Source organism: Trachurus japonicus, chromosome 14 (genome assembly GCF_045865225.1).
Source record: "Trachurus japonicus isolate A0001 chromosome 14, Traja_1.0".
NCBI classification, from domain to species: Eukaryota; Metazoa; Chordata; class Actinopteri; order Carangiformes; family Carangidae; genus Trachurus; species Trachurus japonicus.
In genome coordinates, this window is record NC_140920.1 from 11,808,138 (window position 1) to 11,824,365 (window position 16,228).

The following is a 16,228-nucleotide window of genomic DNA, read 5'->3' on the forward strand; positions in this document are numbered from 1 at the left end:
TCATTCTTATGGTGTATTGATTGTAAAAAAAAAAAAAAAAAAAAAAGTTTTAAAATATATTTTTGGTTAAATGACTTATCCTAGCCTGTGATGCTGTATGTTGGCTCTATTGTTATCTTAATGGTGTGTGTGTCCAGCAGCTCATTAATAGTAACAATGATAGTTAATAAAAGTTAAAATCAGAGCTCAGTAGTGAAGGTTGTGAACCACTTCTTTAGCCTCAGTGTGATGACAGGTGGGACAGAGGATCTCCTGAAGCTCTCCGTCCTGCAGTGCAGAGAGATGAGACTTTGCTGCTGCTGCTTCTCTGCACTGCCACAATGCTGTGGAGAGGGTGGTTGGTATTGTCTAAAGGTGCGTTTCCACTGCAGGAACTTCGGGGTAATTTTACGGGGCCAGCCCCGTAGGTGCGTGTTTCCACTGCAGGAACCTCCCCCACAGGGCCATTTACAGGAACTTTTACGGGGGCCAACGGAGTACCTACTCCAAGGTAGGTACTCCGTTCGGCCCTGAAAAGCTCCTGGGTGGGGCTCGAGGTTAACCCGGCACTGATTGGCTAAAGCTAGAGCAGGCTCTGACGCTACCAGAAAGCACCAAAACAACCGGCATTTTTAAAAGGTTGGAGCAGAAGGGGAGCATTAGCCTAGCAGACACCGCTGTAAACAACAAGAAAACAGCAGGAAGATGTACACAAATGGGCCGACGATGAGGTGCAGACATTGATTGCAGTCTACAGCACCGAGGAGATTCAGAGGGGGTTTGAGTCATCGCGGCGAAATGAAAATATCAGCGCACCTCGACACACTGGGGATCCATCACGCCACAAAACAATGCCGTGAAAAGTTAAAAAAAAAAAAAAAACTCAAGCAGGATTACAATCAACCGCCATGTGCACAAACGCGGCTACCGCCGCCTCAGCTCCTTCCATCCTTCTTCTCCGTTGTTGTTATGATTTTTGTGCATGTGCTTGTGACCTGCCTGGGTGACGTCACGGTCGAAACGCACAGCGGCGATCGAAACTCATGACGTCGCCGTGGGGTCCGACTCTGCAGTGGAAACACGGCCACTGAGAGGGCCGAGTGAGAGGACGGTTCCTGTAGAAGTTCCTACCCCCTCCCTTTACCAGGAACTCCTGCAGTGGAAACACGGCTTAAGATGTCCATGCATGTTACACTGCATATGTCCCTCAACAGCAGTCTTTGTTTTGAAAGGGACACTAGCACCGTCGGATTGGTAAAACATGTGCAGCATTTCACTACAGACATCAAAGGACCTGAGCCTCCTGAGGAAAAAGAGTCAGCCAATATCAGCCATCATTTTATTCTAAAAAGTGTGCTCTGATGTCATAGTGAAAGATCTTAGGTTGGAGGTTAGGTCAGGATAAGTTAGTTTAGGTATTATACATTTATTTTATTGTAACATTTCTTTTCAAAATATGTTTAAAATAGGAGAGGAAGACATCAAGTCCAGTGTCAGACCAATGATATCAGTATATACTGTAATGAAGTTAATCTTTTGCAGAGTCAGGCTCTCCATGTCTGTATTTGTGTGTCTATTTCGCCCGAAAAACTGTCCCTACCTATGAAAAAAAACAACCCTACAACACACACAAAATGTAAAACAATACTGAATATATTGAGTACTGCTTTAATTTAGAAAATTGAACAGCCATTATTTAAAAGCAAAACATTTTGGATGTGTATTGTAGTTGTTAAAAAAAGAAAGAAAGAAAGAGTTCAAATTGCAGCAAGTCAAATTCAGGAGACAATGTAAACAGCAAAAGGCAGAAAGTGCATCTGTCGCACACACCAAGTAACTCTCACGATTAAAAAGTAATTACCAGACACTGATCTGAACAGGGCGGAGTAAAGAATGAAACTGAGAACGATATGTGCTGCTCAAAGCTAATGAGCGACTCACCCATGGGCCATGGACATTGGAAATATTATTTCTGTATGCAAGGAGCGGGCCTCAGATTCCACATGGTCGCATAATGGAGGGGGATTAACGAAGAATACCTCCTGTCATCTGTGGACAGCGTGATGAGCTGAGAGGGGATTGAAGGAGAGAGAGAGAGTGATAAAAAGAGGAGGGAGAAAAAGACAGAACTAGGCCAATTGTTTTGATGTGTTTAACTCTTTCTGGCTTTGTGTGTGTGCTCGCGTGTGCATCTGTGTGTTTATGTAAACATGTCTGCATGTCTAAACTCTGAGTATTCAGTATGGGCTCTAATCATTGCACTCTGGACCAACATAGAGACATCTTGCAGCAGTCTCCCAACACTGAGTCTCATTATTGCTTGTAGTGAGTGAAAATGGCAAATTAGATTCAACACTCTGGTAGATTTGCTATTGTCTATATAGGGCTGGAAGTTTTTTTTTTATTAATCCGTCACTTTTTTGATTGTTAACTTAATCATTCTTTGTTTACTTGATATTAACAATTATGACAAATTATCACAATTCCTCACAGGTCCAAGGTCCAATCTTGACATTGTTTGTTTTGTCCAAACAAGAGTCCAAAAATGGATAATGTTCAATTAGCTTTTCATCAAACAGAGAAAAACATCCTTATTTATCTGAGAGGCTGACACAGAAGATATTTGGCATCTTTGCTGAATAATTGACTTAAATGATTAATTGCTTTCAAAAGTTGTTGACACTTTTATTTTCAGTTGATTGGCCATTCAGTTAATGGGCAAATTATTTCAGTAAATGCTGCTATAAAAAGAGAGAATGACAATAAGAGAGTTTAGCATCATAAACAATACAGATTTAGAATATCAGCGGCGAAGCTGCAGGGTATTCAAGGTTGCTCTCGAGCTGTTCTTGTAAAGCAGTCAGAATAATCTTTTCAGATAATGACATTGTATAAAAAACAGCTTGAAGGTCAGAGGCCAGACCCGGAATTATTTTGTTATTATTGTATTTTGATTAATCTGAAAAAAACAACTACTAACAAGATTAGGACATAAATGTAACTGAGTAAAAAATACGTTACATGGGTGAAGAAGTATGAAGTAGGATAAAGTTTTTGTACTAAAGTACAGTACTTGAGTAAATGCACTTGGAAATTTTCCACAACTGATACAAACAGAGATGCATCATCTATAAAACAATCCCAAATTTTCAACTTCCAACGCAAAGTCATGTGTTCATCCAGTCTACAAAAGATTATAAAACTCTTTGTTAGGTAACATGAATGCACTAAAACCTGGGAATCATTATCCTAGGAAAAACATTTCAACATAAAGCACTTTAAAAGAGGATGTGCCGTTAATACCCTCGGCTTCCATGTAAATTTGATATGCATGCAGGGATTGTGGCTTGTGGCATTTTCAGAAAAACATCTGCATTTAATCCCCTTTTGTGCGTTATTCCGATCACGAGAATTCATATATGAACACGTGAGGGAATGCTTATTTTCTACTTTTAATTTCCTTACTTTCATGTGTCGTTTTTTTCCCTTGCCACTTGTCAATGTCAACAATGGCATAAGGGCTCAGGTAGCGTGCACGGTAAATCCAGATGTGAGTTTAAGACCCTGGTTGAAAAGTGAGCTTGGTACGGATAAATTGCATTTCAGTAAGACACAAAATGTAATTTATATGATAATAAATTGAAAATATCTAATGGGAGTGACATAATGGGTGATTAGTTGTTACTTGGGTTGTGTTTATATAGGTGATGGCTCATATGAAAAATGAAATGGTTTTAGTCTTAATGAGTCCACTTACTTTTTGGCAGTCAACATAATTATAATGATGGAAGCACTTCTTGACCTTGAGACTGTATAATGTCCCGAGTCCCTACTTAGCTTTCTTTTGGTGTAACTTGGCATTTGCTTGTGACTTGAGAAAGCAAAAAGGAGAACAACCCTTGGCAATGTGTGTAATGGGCTGTCCATTAGGAGACTGATTCTAAACCCAGAGAACGAAGACGAGTGTGTGGCCGAAGATGGCCGGAGGGATGGGGGGGGCTATGAATCATTAGAAAAGGAGAAAAATCTCTATTCTGTTTTCTCGTCAATACAAAGTGCATTATCTCATCTGTGGTTCCCTCTCCTCCGCCCCCGCTATGCCCTCGTCCCTCCATGGAGACCAAACATCCGCTGTCACCTGTCAATCAAGCCCTGACAGACAGTGACCTTGCTCGGCATTGTTAGAAACGATTTGAATCGACCTTGCATTTTCAAGTTGCTTCCACTGCTGGTTTCCCTGGCAATTGGCTTGTAAAAGAGGTGCCATGCCAAATAAAACTGGATTGATTGGCTCTCTGATAAGTTGAATTATTGGGTTTGAGTCTGAGGACTCAGACCAGAGCTGTTCATTGTGTTTTTATATTCAGTTATACTACTGATCCAGGGTGGAAAACAGTGAACCTTTCACATTATAGCCGTGATTTATCCAGCTAAGGTACGCATCAGGGTACTTTTACCTAGAAGGTGAACATATTTCCTGCAGCAATCTAATATCATACCAAGAGCACAGCCTGCTGATTTCATTTGACAGGAATAAATGTAAATGTTTTAGACCTGCTTCTTGTTCTACTTTGTCTTAAATCAGTTTGTCTTTGTTTTGCAGAATGAAAATGCTAAGCGTAAACCTTGTGTTTGTTGCAACTCAACAAGAACAGAAATGCTTGACTGCAGAGCACTGCCATTTACCAGCACTCACTATTTTGTGCAAAACTATGTCGGCATGATTTGTGCTCTCCACTGATACTGGTGGAAGTTTGTTTTGTACCAAATTATTGGAGCAAATATGTGATGTCAGACCTTGAAGTTGTATCTGAATGGAAGTAGAAATAATGAGAGAGCTGCATGTGCACAATCCACAGTACATGTGTCTGTTGTTGTTGGCATTTTGCAGGTTAAAGGGAGGGCAGGGGGGGGGGGTGATATGAATGTGTGCATTTGTATGTATGTGTGCTGGCAGTGGTTAGATGTCTAACTCAATCTGTCCAAGCTCATGTTTCTGTCAGGGTTAGCGTAAGCCAGCAGTCAGCGATGTCAGACACTAAATGCCAGTTTCGGGGAACAAAGTATTTTTTTTTTTGCCCTCTATTTCGTATGTGGCGCTCAAGGAAACAGATCACAGGGAGACTGTGGAGGTTACTACTGTCTGAGCGGATGTCAGGCAGAGAGACAGAGAAGAACACTGACTAGAGACACACAATTAGAGCAGGGAAGACTACAAAATATGCTGATGTGCTGTGTGTGTGTGTGTATTTGACAGGAAGGTAGCACATGGGTGATGCTGTTCCTCTGGAGGAGATGGAGAACTGTCACAATGTGCACCTTAAGCACTCCTCCTCCTCTCCCCCCCTCCCTCCTCTCTTCCTCTGACACTGTCTCTCTGTTTTCGTCAAAATGATTGAGTTTTTTTTTTTTTTTTTTTTTTAGTGAGGGACGTTGCTGTAAAATAACAAAACTGAAGCTCCTGTGAAGTGGCTGTTACCCGCCTCTCCCACATTTTCCTCCCTTACCCTAACCAAGCTCATTCTCACACATCACAGCCTCTATACCTCCCTCCCTCCCTCCCTCCTGTCTCTCTCGCTCTTTTTTTGCCCCCCACCCCTCCTTCTCTCTCTCTCTCTCTCTCTCTCTCTCATGAATGTCACCTCTACTGATGGTGGCTGCTGGAATTCACGCGCACATACTCTCACAACCACTCGCTGACTTTGGATGGGAGGAGGAAGAGGAGGAAGAGGAGGAGGTGGAGGGAGAGGGAGAGGGGAAGGGGGAGGAGGGGGTTCGGTGAGGACTGTGGGAAAGGAGCGTGCCATCGGAGGCAGAAGAGGAATCTCCTTCTGTCTGTGTCCATGTCTCCGCTCCGTTCCCGGCTCCCTTCCGACAAAGACCGTCAACGTCCCGCCTGCTGTTCTACCTCTGGATTTAAATCGGCTGGATTACCGCCTAGACTCTCAGCTCATTATTCCATGCTGCCACATTTAAATGGGAGGCAAAGTTGGACCTCCGTGGACTGCACAAATGGTGACAAACAGTTTCATTTCTTTTGCGCTTTTAAGAGCTTCTTAGCATTAAAAATGATTTCACTTTTCTTCAGTAAAAGTGTTTTTATATGTAAAGTCTTTTGAGCACCTCCTCTTTGGTACTGCCTATTTAAAGTAGGTTAGTCATTTTGCAATCTTATATTTTGAATTTGGCTATTGAGGCGCATTTTGATGTGAAAGATGAGTGGAGAAGAGGGGTAGAAATATCTCCATCTGCCCTTTGTATAAAGTCACTCATTCTTTTCTTTTGTCATTTTCAAAACTGAAAATGTGACTGTGGCACTTTTTCCGTTCGCTGTCAGTGTCAGATTTATTTATTTTTCGGTCAGAGTGGAGGATTTACGTTGGACTGCAGGTGAACTTGCATCTCTTCCAGTTCTTCCCTCTCCAAAGGAACCCTCAAACTAAACTCTTCTCTGTTAACCCACTTTAGACGCCCCGGTCTCCCCTGTGGGGGTTTCTCTAAAACACCTGTCCTGCTCTAGTTTTTTTTTTTTTTTTTGAGGAGAGCAAAACCCAAACCAGCAAAGGGGGTACTGGGAAGGAAGGCACCCCCCTCCCAAAGGTGAGAGGGGGGGAAGATGGCAGCTCTCGCCAGCTCTCTCATTAGACAGAAACGGGCAGTCAAGGACGACCAAGCCAACCGACCGGTAACCAACAAACGCAAGCCCTGTCCTAAGAGCAACAAGTCCTTGTGCCAGAAACAGATCCTGGTCCTGATCTCCAAAGTACGACTATGTGGGGGTCGAAAAGGTCGAAACGACAAAAGACCAGGTGAGTCACTGCTATCGTTTTCATCTTTCTCCAGATGTTTTATTTTTATTGAGTAGCTGAAACCTAAGGAAATTTTTCTTTCAATAATCCAATTTGTTGTCATGATTGTCAAGATTTCAAATTGAATGCATCAAACTGTATTTAGTTTTAGTCCATTCATTGGAAGCTGCCAGAATGTTTTTTGAAATGCTTTGCTTGTTCCATTGGACAGAAAAAAGTTATCAATTATGTTACCAATATGAGTTGCTTTGAAACCTGATACTCTTTTGGGGTAGCCTCCTCTTGAAGCTTCACCAGTTTGGTCCAGTGGTAACTGATGTGCTCAGCTTTGCTCATGGTTAATGCAAAAATGCAAAACCAAGCTGAAATGACTGCTGATACAACCAACAGGACTGTTGCATCCCTGAACATATAATTGTGCTGAGATATGCATCAAAACTTAACTGTGTAATTAGCCTAAAACCATCATTGCAGTTGTATGCTCTAAGCTCTCCCTCCAATTTTATGCACATGTGCAGATCATGCAATTCCATGCAAAATTAACTGTGCGCATTTGTCCTTGTGAGGCAGAATTTGAAATTTCCAATTACTGTGTGCACACTGCATACAACATCACATCAAAGGGTTTTCTCAGGCATGGGAAATCATTAGTTACCAAACTTTGAATGTTTAACAGTGATGGACATGTGCAGAGTTTTCTTAATTTACTTTATAAAGCAATCAAAGAGTGACACACAGCCAGGTTTCATTTGAAATTGAGATAGGCCTAAACACATATAATTTAGTGGTTGTTGTCTGGATGGATAAATTCATCTGTAGTATTGTTTGATCACAATAGTTAAAAAAAGAAAGTGGTTAAAACAAGATCAACATTTCCAATGACATTTTTAACAAAGCTATTTCTGGTCAACTTGGGAACAAAACAGTGCCACAACACCTTCATGTATGTCTGTATTTAAAAGTCAAATCTTACATTAAGGCTGCCTTAACATCTAAAACTGCAATTTGAACTAAATCTGGGTAAAACCTGTCCTGTGCTGGATAACTGTGTCAGGTTCTCTGATGTACGTTCTCTCTGAAAGCATCGACTTTGACATGGAGGCTCTGAAGGGAGAAGTACGTGATGTATTGCCAACACTCTCTCTTATCAAAACTTGTCAATTGAAGAGAAAAATGTGCTACAACACAAATGGTACATTACAAAAAAGAGTCAATCTCCTTGATGTGGTCGCAAGTGTAGTGTGTGTTGCTACACTGGTTATACAGTTGTGAATTTCTTTCTCCATATTTATTGAGTTTCTTGATATGTAAAACCCCTGTGAACTTTTACAGTAATTGCTTTTTCCCCCTAAATGCACTGTTACATTAAATCAGTGGAAAGAACGTCATTTCTTCATTTATTTTTGCAGTATTCTTTTCTCCTTTGATGTGATTGATACTCTGTTAAATTATTTAATTCATGACTGACAAAGGTTTTGCCTTATTCATGCGCAATTGGTAAGTGTAGTAGCCTATACTTACATTAAATAATGCATATTACAGAAATGGCAGTGAACAAACATCCTTCATAAAGGGGCGACACATTTTCATGGCTGACTGAGGAAGAAACAGTGAATTTAGAGTGTTTTCCCCCCCTGCAGCTAAAGACTGCATCTGAGCAGATTGAACGTGAGGATGATGAGCGATGAGCAGAGCTTTGTGCTTGATGAGGACTTTCATTTCATTCTGCACCACTCTCTTCATGTCTGCTCTGCTTTAAACAGCATTGTGAAGCAAAAACTTTGAAGTGCACCTTGTGGCCACAGGACTGATATGTACTGCAGAAATAAATACTGTACGCAGTATTTACAGTGAAAACTGAAAGCCTCTCATATACAAGTTTGATGACCTGAATTCCTTCTATCAATGACAGTTTAAGTCCTGACAGCTTGTTGAGTATCTTGTGGTATTTTTAAGTAAAAGAAAACACCTTTGCTTAAAGAGTCCTTGGTACTGACTCAGTGTTTTAAGTCCCTCTGTCATTAAGTCAGAAATTGCCTCCTAATCGTCCATTGTGGTACACAAACTCCATTCTACCTCTGTGAGGCTAACACAACAGCCTAATTGTGGGACTTAGCAAGTGTGACATAATGATGGCATACGGTATTATTGCAGTTTTATTTCTTGGAAAATTGTATGGAACCACTATTTTTGTTGTGTATCCTGTATAGTCCGTGTTTTTCGTTAAAGTTAATACCATTTTTACACCAAACGTATTACATTTGAGTAGTGGCTAAAACTAGGGTGACCATATTTTGATTTCCAAAAAAAGAGGACACTCTGCTCCATCTCGAGATACTTAAATGATACTTGAACTTTACACAAAGATGCCTCATATATACGTACATAAAAAGTATGCCTTGTCTGTATGGACAGAAAATTCAGCTTTACAACAAAATATCTTTCAATAGCCAGAGACACAAATTCCGACCGGCTTCTCAGGGGTTAATAATGGTACAAAAATAAAATAAAATAGGACCTCTGTAATGAAATAAACACTATTGTATTAGAAAATCAACCTATAGGAAAAGTCGGTCTCAAACCTGTGCTGCTGTAGTTAAAACTCAGACTTCATTGTGCAAGATCTACCAAGTGAGCTATCAGAGTCCACACTTCAACAGTTTGTAATGAGGTGATACTGCCCCGACATTTGCTCACCCACAACAAAATACCAGCTGTGCAAAAAACCATCAATTTAAGTACAGGCTTAATGGTCCCGTGAAAAACTATGAAAACCGGACATATTCACAAATGCATAACCCCGCCCAGGACAGGACGTGAAAAGTGGACATGTCCGGGCAAAAGAGGACGCTTGGTCATCCGAGGTAAACCAACTGAAAAAGGCGATTAACTCCTTTCACGCTGTCAGTATATGAGCTCCCCTCTCTGTCCGGGCTGAGAGTGAGCTGCCAGCCACCATGCAGACTGGTATAATGGATTTGTTGTGTTTCATATGCAGGTTGGCGCTCCTGTTGGAGCCTCTGTGTGAGGTGCTTTGGTCTGAAAATATCTATCTTTAACACATAGTTGAGGGCAAAGCACCATTAGCATTGCTAGCATAGCTGTGCCATGGCATGTCTAGCCTACGGACACATAATGCAGAAAAATAAAATGTAACCGCTGTGTCTCTGGTTTACCACCACCATGCTGAGTAAGTGTCATCACAACATGGAAAAGGGGAGAAAATGTGTGTTTTCTCCTCTATGTCATGTTTACATCACTGCCAATCACAGCTGGAACCAGTAAACACCTATGACTGGCGCAGAGTCCTTCAACCCACGACTGAATGCTGATTGTCTCCTTTCACAGCGAGGACAAAAGCCAGTGAACGCGAGGCATATTTTTTTGTCCAGAGTGAGAGGGACTTAGGTTATTTACATAATTATACCAGATGTTGGGCTGGTGTTGCACTGGCAAAGGGAGTTGATTATGGACTCGTATCAAAAGGCTCTATGGTCACATGCAGGGAGTTATTATCTTTTTGATTTCATGAGAATGTTATCAGTGTCTCAAGAAATATTTGCTGTCTGAGCTATAAGGCTCCGGCATGTGATATGATAATTAAACATGTTAATTAACAATATACAATTATGCTAACAGACAATCTGGTCATTATCTAGTCAGCATTATATTTCCTTTAAAACATATTTGAGGATGCAAATTACTTGTATGTAAATGTAATTTCTATTAGACTGGGTAGAAAAACAGAGCGATACACGATACACCAACTCACTGACTCACAAATCTGCTTATTCACTCTCAGCAGGCTGTAGTTTGTCCACAAGGAGGAGTGATTTTGGTCATGTTGGTCATGATCACCATACATACACTACACTACATAAACCTGCTTGTACTGTATGTGGCAACATTAACAGGTCTTAAACTATGAGTCTAGCCAGTATTAATAATAATACCTGCTACAGTTTAAACACAGATAGGGTGGAGGAAGAAAAATCTCCTCAGTTTGAGACACTTTGAACAGTTCTGTGTGTAGGACTTTATAAATACTTTTAAAAAAAGCTCTGTGGGTTTGAAGAAGGTTTCAAGATTAGAGATTATGCCTCCACATTCATGCAGCACAAGCGCATATCTTTTGTAACATATGCACAGCGTATAGTGTCATTTGCACAAGTTAATACCTTGTTACCAGAAAATATATTTTTTACATTTTCCCCACACAGAGCAGCCATCACAGGATTCTGGAGATATGCGGTTTCTGAGAGGAGGAGAGTTTCAGCTGTCATATTAGCATCACTCCAGCACACATAAGCTATATTTACTACAGCCATAAAGCAACGGTCTACTGAAATGTTAGAGATGGACATAAACCCTGCTGCATATATACATGTGGTGGGCACAAATCTCACACTCACAAGCCCCTCCCCCCCTCAAGAGTTGGCCTGACCCATGAAAAAAACAAGACTTTCCCACTGTCAGTGATCTGGACTGCTGCCCTCTTTTCAGATCAATTCAGCTCATTAATGTATAGCGATTAATCAATAATCACCCTCTCAGTTTGTTCAAGGTGGAATCTGACTAGAAAAGGGAGAGATATCGAACTGCCTCCCCCGTGTATCACCTTTAGTACCCTTCTCCAAGTTAGAGCACACACAACATGTGTGTGCACGGGACTGAAGACACAATTAAAATATATGCATTTGTATGCAAACTTGTGAAAATACAAATAGCAACACTATTACCTGAGTCATTGGAGACGAAGGTATTGGAATATGGTGCAGACCTAGTAGCACTGAGTGGGCTATTTGGCATGGAGCTGCTGTGTGTAGTATGTTGTAAGAGTAAGCAACAGAGGGGCCAGTCGACTGTTGGAGCACAAATGTACCGTAGGTCCCGGCTGGCGGGCAGCAGACCGGGTTACAAGGAGAGATCCAGCAGAGGATAGCATTAAGCTGACCCCAAGAGATCAGGGCTGCAAACTCGCTTACTCAACAACACCTGATCAGACAATGCAGTGTTAGGTAGCTTCTCATCAGAACTTTACTGACTGTGACAGGGGTCAGAGAGAGAGACAGAGAGAAAGAGAAAGAGACAGGGAGGGAGGGCGAGTCTGCGGAGGTAAACACAAGCCTAAAGAGAAAAAGCCGAGATATTACTGATGTCAGAGAAAATTGTTTTAAAAGGTGGAGGCGGATGGCAACCATGGGGGTGGACAAAGATAAAGAGGTAATCAAAAATACAGGAAGAGAAGTAGGGAGAGATACCAATGGAGATTAAAGGGAAGGTGGGTGGGACTGAAAAGAGCTGTGAATCAGCCTGTCATGCAGGCAGCATGTGGAGAAGAAGATGAGATGGAAAATCATGGGGCTGGATGTGAAGTGTCACTGTAAAACAGCCTCCATCAGACATGAGGTTCTTGTCTTGTTTAATAATCTGTCTAGAAAGTAGGTTGTCCTTAATTGAAAGCTGCGGATGTTTCCTCTATTTAAGAAATTGTGTTTTAGTTGGTTAAAGTTGAGTGAATGGGTCCAGTCAGAGAGAGAGTGTTGCCTGCAGATGCTTGAATAAACAACCCACTCCCCTGGAAATAATGCTTTTATGCTATGATGCTCAATATAATCTTAACCAATTGTAGGAATTATGTTCTTGTGTTGGCAACAGCAGGAAACGTACTTAGACACTTAAGACCTGAGTTCACATTCAAAGAAAACAAAAACTTGTTTTCTTGGATGGCTTCTTGTTGTAAGAGAGTTTTGGATGTTACACATGAGAGATTTCTATGTTTGTGGGTTGAGGAGGTTATCAGGGCTCAGAAAGTAATGTCATATAGTACTTCCATGAACCAATTGTGATTTACAAAGTTTTTATACCTGACCTGGTGACTGCCACGACTGTACATGCCTATCAATGGAATGCATAAGACAATATGCATAGAAACAGTTTAATAAAACTTATAGGCACTTATCTCAATAATGATGATGATAATAACAATAGTAGCTATATTTAATGTCACCATTTAAAGCAGAAGTAAGCGGAATATTTGTGTTAATATAAGTCTTAAATATTTAAATCTTCCGACGGCAATCACTTACATAGTGTTTGGTCCGAAAACTCACTCTGCTCTGCTGTAAGCTGAGGAGAAAACTTTCCTTGTCCTACAGCCTTTATCCAATGAGGAGAGAGAACGCCATAAAGGGGCGGTCCTCTCTGTGTGTGCAGCCAAGGGATGCGCATGAATGTGGTGACGTAGGGACGAGGGCGGGGACTGCTAACTCCATCGGTTGACAAGAAGTTAGCCAAAACGACCGAATCGCTTACTTCTGCTTTAAAGGAAAATTATGTCTGTAATAAGTAACAACTACATAATGATGGGATTTTAAAAATCATTCTAGAATATGCTTAATTTTACAAAATGAAATGAAAAAGTGTTGCTTGAGTCAACAATTGAACAGTCAGCTCTCATCTCATCTTTCTTTAGCGTGTGTCCAATGACTGACTCGGGCCCCAATGATTGGCTGATTAGCATTAGGTTACCAGTGCCATAAAGGTTAGAAAATAGAACCTATTAGCAATCCCAAGCCTAAAGTTTTGGACAGTCTCAATCTCATACTGCTAATAAAAACAGGATGCTCTTCAAATTCACGATTCCCTCAGAGAGCAGTAACAATAATGGTAATTTCAGTAAAAAAAAAAAGAATAAAAAAAGAATCATTCATGCTGTTGCAGATAAACAACATTTCTAGGGTTGAACGAAATGGCATGAGCAACTCTCTTTAACACCCATGCAATAAGTACAATTTACTTTAACTGTGTACTGCAAAAGTACTTATGGCTTCAAATTTCTTGCCAACATATAACAGTTGACAACTGATTTGAGGAAAAATGTGATTTTGTTGAAAACATCTTTAAATTTTCATCACGGTATTGGAAAATATCTGGGTTATTGAAAAATGTTCAAATGATATCCAGTGTTAATCAAAATCAGAGAGGTTTCCAAACAACAGCGCTGTGTTTGTCTGCATCTAGACAAGACAAACAAAAGATTAGTGCTTGATTGCTGTTGGGGTTATTACACCAATGTCTGGGGATTTTCAGCCTTGAACAACCCTTGTTTCATCAGTCAGATCTAAAATATCTGGTACCAAATGGTGCAGACGAGGATGGGGATGCAGCTGTTCACACAGAAGTGGGTGATCTAGTTCATTACTTAAACTCTTGTCCAAGATGTACCCATCAGATTAGATCACAATAAAACAACAAAGTTTGGGCTTTAATCTTTTAGGGTTTCTTATGTTATGCAAAAATCTTTTAGAGATTAACGGATGTACTTTTGCTTTTCCTTTAATTTTGAAGGTTTATATAACTGTGATTTTTGGTTGGATTATGAAAATCAGTGGACAAGAGAGGGTCAGGGGGATCCAATTTCTTTTCGGTGTTATTGCAGTTTGAGTTTAGAGTTGGCTCGGGAAAATATATTCAGCTGTGGAGAGGCTGTTGACAATGGCCTTAAGTCTTATTCAAAGTGAGGCAGCGGAGGTTTGTGTGTACTGAGAACACCCTTTTGTTTCCTGTCGTCCTGAGGATACTACCTTAACCTCCTACACATACCTGCTAAATTGAATCTGTGGGTGCTTTGATTAAAGCTGACAAGGACAGATTGAATTTACCTCTAACAAGAGAAAGACAGTGAGGATGGAGGACACCTAGAGAGGTAATGATGAGAAGACAGAGTATGAGAGGAAGAGGGGGCATGAATGGGAGCGAGAGGGAAACTGGAGATACCAAAATGATGTCTGTGCGCACACACACACACACACACACACACACACACACACACACATACATTACTGTGAGCATTCCACTGCAATACCAGACAACAATGGAAAATAGCTGCTAATAGAGATTTTCTTCTACATTTGCCTGTGATGACTTTAGACATCAGTATTGTCAAAGTAGGAGACTCACCAGAAGTAGGAGGTCCACATCCTTCGGCACACTGGCAGCTGCTGGACCTGTGCTCTCTGGGATGCATGTGGAAAAAGAAAAAAGAAATCAGCCAGCTGCTTGATTCATTTCTGAATCAGAAAACTGAAAATGGCTGTGACTAATTTAGTGGAAAACAGTCTGAATTGTTTCTGAGCATTTTTTAAGAGAGTTAAAGCAACATACCTACCTTGTTTTGTGAGACATGGTTAAATTATCAAGCGTTCTGAAATGATCATCACTGCCACTGCCACTAGATGTCGCACTGGACCTCTGGCCGTTCAGACGAAGACAAACATTTTTGTCGGCCAAACTTTCGGCCTCATTTTGACCACAACCACTTCTCTTGCCTTCACAATCTCAGAAACAGGGCGTTACAAAGCCAAGTGAAAACGAAACAAGCTTCCAAGCTAACAAATAATGACCATCAGCCCACACTGGCATTGCTGTGAAATGCTCTTCGGCAATGTTGGAAGTTAGCGAGCTAGAAATTGCAACATTTGCTGAACATATTTATGGTATTTCTGAGTACAGCAAGTCAGCTAGCGTACAACCAGAGAAAGGCTGACAAAGTCGCTCACACACACGCATTCATTGAAATCAATGGACTGCTCAGAAAAATAAATGATGTCGTCACTACAGTAAATATTTTGCCAATCCCTCCCCGTGTTGTTCAAAGGGGTCTCGAGTATCGAGTATTTTCCTAGGTATCAGTATCGAGTTTGAAATTCTAGTCTCGTGACAACCCTACTTTCTACAGCTATCGTACTTCTACAGCCAGTCCCTGTTGAAAACAGACATGTAACATTATAGCAATCGAGGTACTTGTGCATCAAGGAGAGGAAAAGCCCGTTCTGAGTCAAGCTGGAGCCCTGAAGCCAGAGCAGTAGCCAATTGGCTCAATGGTTGGACTGGGAAAGAAATTCAGCCATAGATTTATCCTCTGGGAGCGAGCAGCACCGACGGAGCCAGTAAAAACTTTGAAAACCGACCAACCAGCATTTGAGCCAGTATTCCTCATGGCTAGTCCACCTGCGCTCTGATCTCATATCTTTCTGTGTCAGGGGTCTTTTTAGACCTAAATACGATTACTCCTGGAAAGTCACTTTGAGCTGAACGTTGCATAGCACATGTTGCCATCTTATGTAAGGGTGGTGCTTGTGTGTTTATCAACATTGGGAGCAGACGGCCAACAGTTTAACAGGAGGAACTGACATTCATTAACATGCACGCTCTATAAGACCGGCTACCAAAACAAAGAACAGAGAAATTCAGATTACAACCCACAGACAGGGTGTGACATCATTCTCTGCTCGGGACACCATCACCATAGTTGTTTGCTGCTACAATTAAAGTCTTTTTTTATATAGGACCTAAAGTTTAAATGGACATCCACACACTCACACTGAATCATTATATCACTCGTCTACACACAAACACACTTTATTGCACTGCTTATT

General features: G+C 41.0%; 2 protein-coding genes across 2 annotated transcripts in view; one reads left to right on the forward strand and one right to left on the reverse strand.

The window, feature by feature from the left end:
• The window catches only part of nlgn2b (neuroligin 2b), a 95,597-nt gene extending 80,828 nt beyond the window's left edge, over positions 1 to 14,769 (reverse strand). The window contains exon 1 of the mRNA XM_085797528.1: positions 14,751 to 14,769. The gene's annotated coding sequence lies outside the window, so the exon portion shown is untranslated. The remainder of the gene's footprint in view (positions 1 to 14,750) is intronic.
• The window catches only part of fgf11b (fibroblast growth factor 11b), a 37,874-nt gene continuing 27,323 nt past the window's right edge, over positions 5,678 to 16,228 (forward strand). Inside the window, exon 1 of the mRNA XM_085797530.1 lies at positions 5,678 to 6,788. Within this exon, the coding sequence (XP_085653656.1) occupies positions 6,596 to 6,788 (193 nt within the window). The 5' untranslated portion in view covers positions 5,678 to 6,595. The remainder of the gene's footprint in view (positions 6,789 to 16,228) is intronic.